Source organism: Barbus barbus (assembly GCF_936440315.1).
Source record: "Barbus barbus genome assembly, chromosome: 1".
NCBI lineage: Eukaryota > Metazoa > Chordata > Actinopteri > Cypriniformes > Cyprinidae > Barbus > Barbus barbus.
The window spans coordinates 4,958,799-4,961,422 of NC_136729.1; the positions used below are offsets into that span (position 1 = coordinate 4,958,799).

Below are 2,624 nucleotides of genomic sequence, written 5' to 3' on the forward strand. Positions count from 1 at the left end.
TAGCGTTGTTTCTTTTTGCGCCATTTGGAAAGGCATAGTGTTTTTCAGTTTTGCCCTTTGAGTTTCGTGTATGTGTTTGTGTGTGTGTGTGTGTGTGTGTGTGTTTGTGTGTGTGTTTGTGTTTTTTTTCCGGTTGTGTAGCATAGTATAAATCCAATTCGGCAGATTTAATGATGTGTTTTTAAATCTTACATGCTATCTCAAGGTCCTTTTGGCTGAATTTTAACTGACCTTTTAATAAGCCTTCATGCAGATCTATTTACACACAAGCCTGCCCCTAACATTGATCCTTGATCTGACGGACTAATTGTACATTCTACACACTCAATTATATCTGATAATCACCGGGATCATTTTTCTGTACAAACCCAGAAGCACTTGTCTTATTTAAGCGTTCATGTCTCAGTTGGCCTTCTGCAAAATTGCCTTGAAAGATGTTGCCTGATGTCGAAATTAAAGCGTTGTGGCTGACACCTCATTTCACGTTCAGACCTTCTTTAACCCTACCAATTCGCACCAACACCAAGACATGCGCTCAAATGGATTCTAGAGACCAAAAATGTGTGAAAATATGGTTTGCCTTACAACTTCGTGGCAGAAGATATTTCAATGTTATTAGGGACGTTAGACAATAAACCAGTTCAGCATGTCTAAACAAATTGGCTTTTCCCAGGGATTTTTATATTTATGAAATTTCACTGCCAATGATGTGTAGCAACAAATGATCACGTTAAAATTAAAAGAGGTAATTTTTTCCTTGCACCATCATTTCAGTTTAAAATTGGCTGTAAAGTGACAAATGCCAGAAGCACTATAATTTTCGCTCACGGGACCGTGTTTTCTCTCTGTCATTCATACATGTTTAAGTGAACACAGATTTAAGTGTTAGAGGCGGGGAATAGGGAATAGCTTCATTGTACCTGCCGCTGTCCGTGGTGCTGAAAGAACTCCTTATAACATGAACATGTACACCAAAGCTGTCTACAGTTTACAGCTTTCTTTACACGTATCAGTTCAATTTTGTAATAATTTTTGCTGTTAATGGTGTTTGTTTTTTTAGATAAATAGTATATATATTTGTGTCACTGGGTCTGTACTACGTATCTTAGTATATCCAGATTATTCTGATCATGTTCAATTTGAACGGTCTCACATCAGGTATAATTTGAAATTTTGTGTATTGAGGTCTAATATGCAATAAATACATCTAATTATACATTGCAGGTTGACCTCTTGGATCGCAACACCTACTGCACAACCAGCAACGTTTGACTGGGATCCCACCAAGGGAGGACATCATATCATTAACACTGACACAGTACAAACTAATTATGTGAGTCCGACCTATACATCACTCGATGTCCTTGGCCGCAGGGAGAAGTTTGACGGCACGCATCCACAGCAGGCTAGCCACAGGGATTTCTGGATGTCCGGATTTCTGTAAGCGTATATGATTGGGTTTATGACTGAGTTGCATGTCGCCGGCAGCACTGTTGCATACGTGTAGATCATCGGGTAGCTGGAGTTTGCCACAATCGAATACATGGCGAAGGGCATCCAACATACGGCAAAGGTACAGAGGATGACGGAGAGCGTGGATACACCTTTTGTGGTAGAAATGGCCATGAACTGGTGCTGGACAGCGATTTGCTGCGCATGGCGGAAGGCAATCTTACAGATCTGTAGGTAAAGCTGCATCATGAGGGCAAACACCAGCAAGAATGTCACAGCGAGCACCATGGCATTGTTCTTGGTGACCGGCCGGCAGATACTGCAGCTGGCCTCGTCTCGGAAGCAGTTCCAGCCGAGCACTGGCAGTAGGCCCAGGGTGATGCACACCAGCCAAATGAGAACCACCATGACATAGGTGAATGTTACCGTGCGCTCTGTGTGGTAGGTCAGAGCGTTGTAGAGGGACAAGTAGCGATCCACCGTGATGGCCAGGATGTTGAACACAGATGCGGAGAAGGTGGCGATCAGCAAGCCGACCGAGATCAGAGTCACAAACTCCGTATTCAGCATATAGATGAAGACAAAGTTGAGAATGAGGCTGAGTCCTGCGAGCAGGTCCGCGAACGCGAGGCTCCCTATCAGAATAAACATGGGGGCTCTCAAGGTGGGCGTGTAGAACAGGATGGCGATCACAATTGCATTCTCGCAGGAGATGAGCGTGCCCGTCACGCACAGTGCAATGTCCCACGGGCTAACGGGGAGTGGTCTCAGCTCTGCCGATCGCACCGGGGATGAGTTCCGCACATCCAGGAGATTCCACGTGCCCGCCGTGGAGAGGGAAGAGGTGTTTTGAAGTTGGTTGCTCATTGCTGCTGCAAGAGAGTGAATCATAGCTGATGGTGGGGGGAGGGGTGAAAGAGAGAGAGAGAGAGGGGTGCGGTAGTGAAGATAAGAGAGAATGTGTATGTCAGTGGAAAGGCAGTGGGAATAGCATATCTGTCAAAAGAATTATGCCTGAAGCCCCCGAACCTGATCAAACAGTCTCTTATTTATAGGCAGTCAAGAATTAAATTATTAGGCTAAGTAGGATATGTGTTTACAAATTTTGTCATTAGCTAGAATGTTCAGATTTCATAATTACAGCTGGCAAAGTGTTGATTTGAGGTTAATTA

The 2,624-nt window shown here is 44.0% G+C and overlaps 1 protein-coding gene across 1 annotated transcript; it reads right to left on the reverse strand.

The window, feature by feature from the left end:
• Nucleotides 1–1,344: 1,344 nt before the first annotated feature.
• On the reverse strand, nucleotides 1,345–2,343 carry LOC306848131 (G-protein coupled receptor 12-like; the record flags this gene model as incomplete). The annotated part of the gene is made up of 1 exon (XM_079382498.1): nucleotides 1,345–2,343. The coding sequence occupies one exon, from the start codon at nucleotides 2,341–2,343 to the stop codon at nucleotides 1,345–1,347; it is 999 nt and encodes a 332-aa protein (XP_079238624.1).
• Nucleotides 2,344–2,624: the final 281 nt, after the last annotated feature.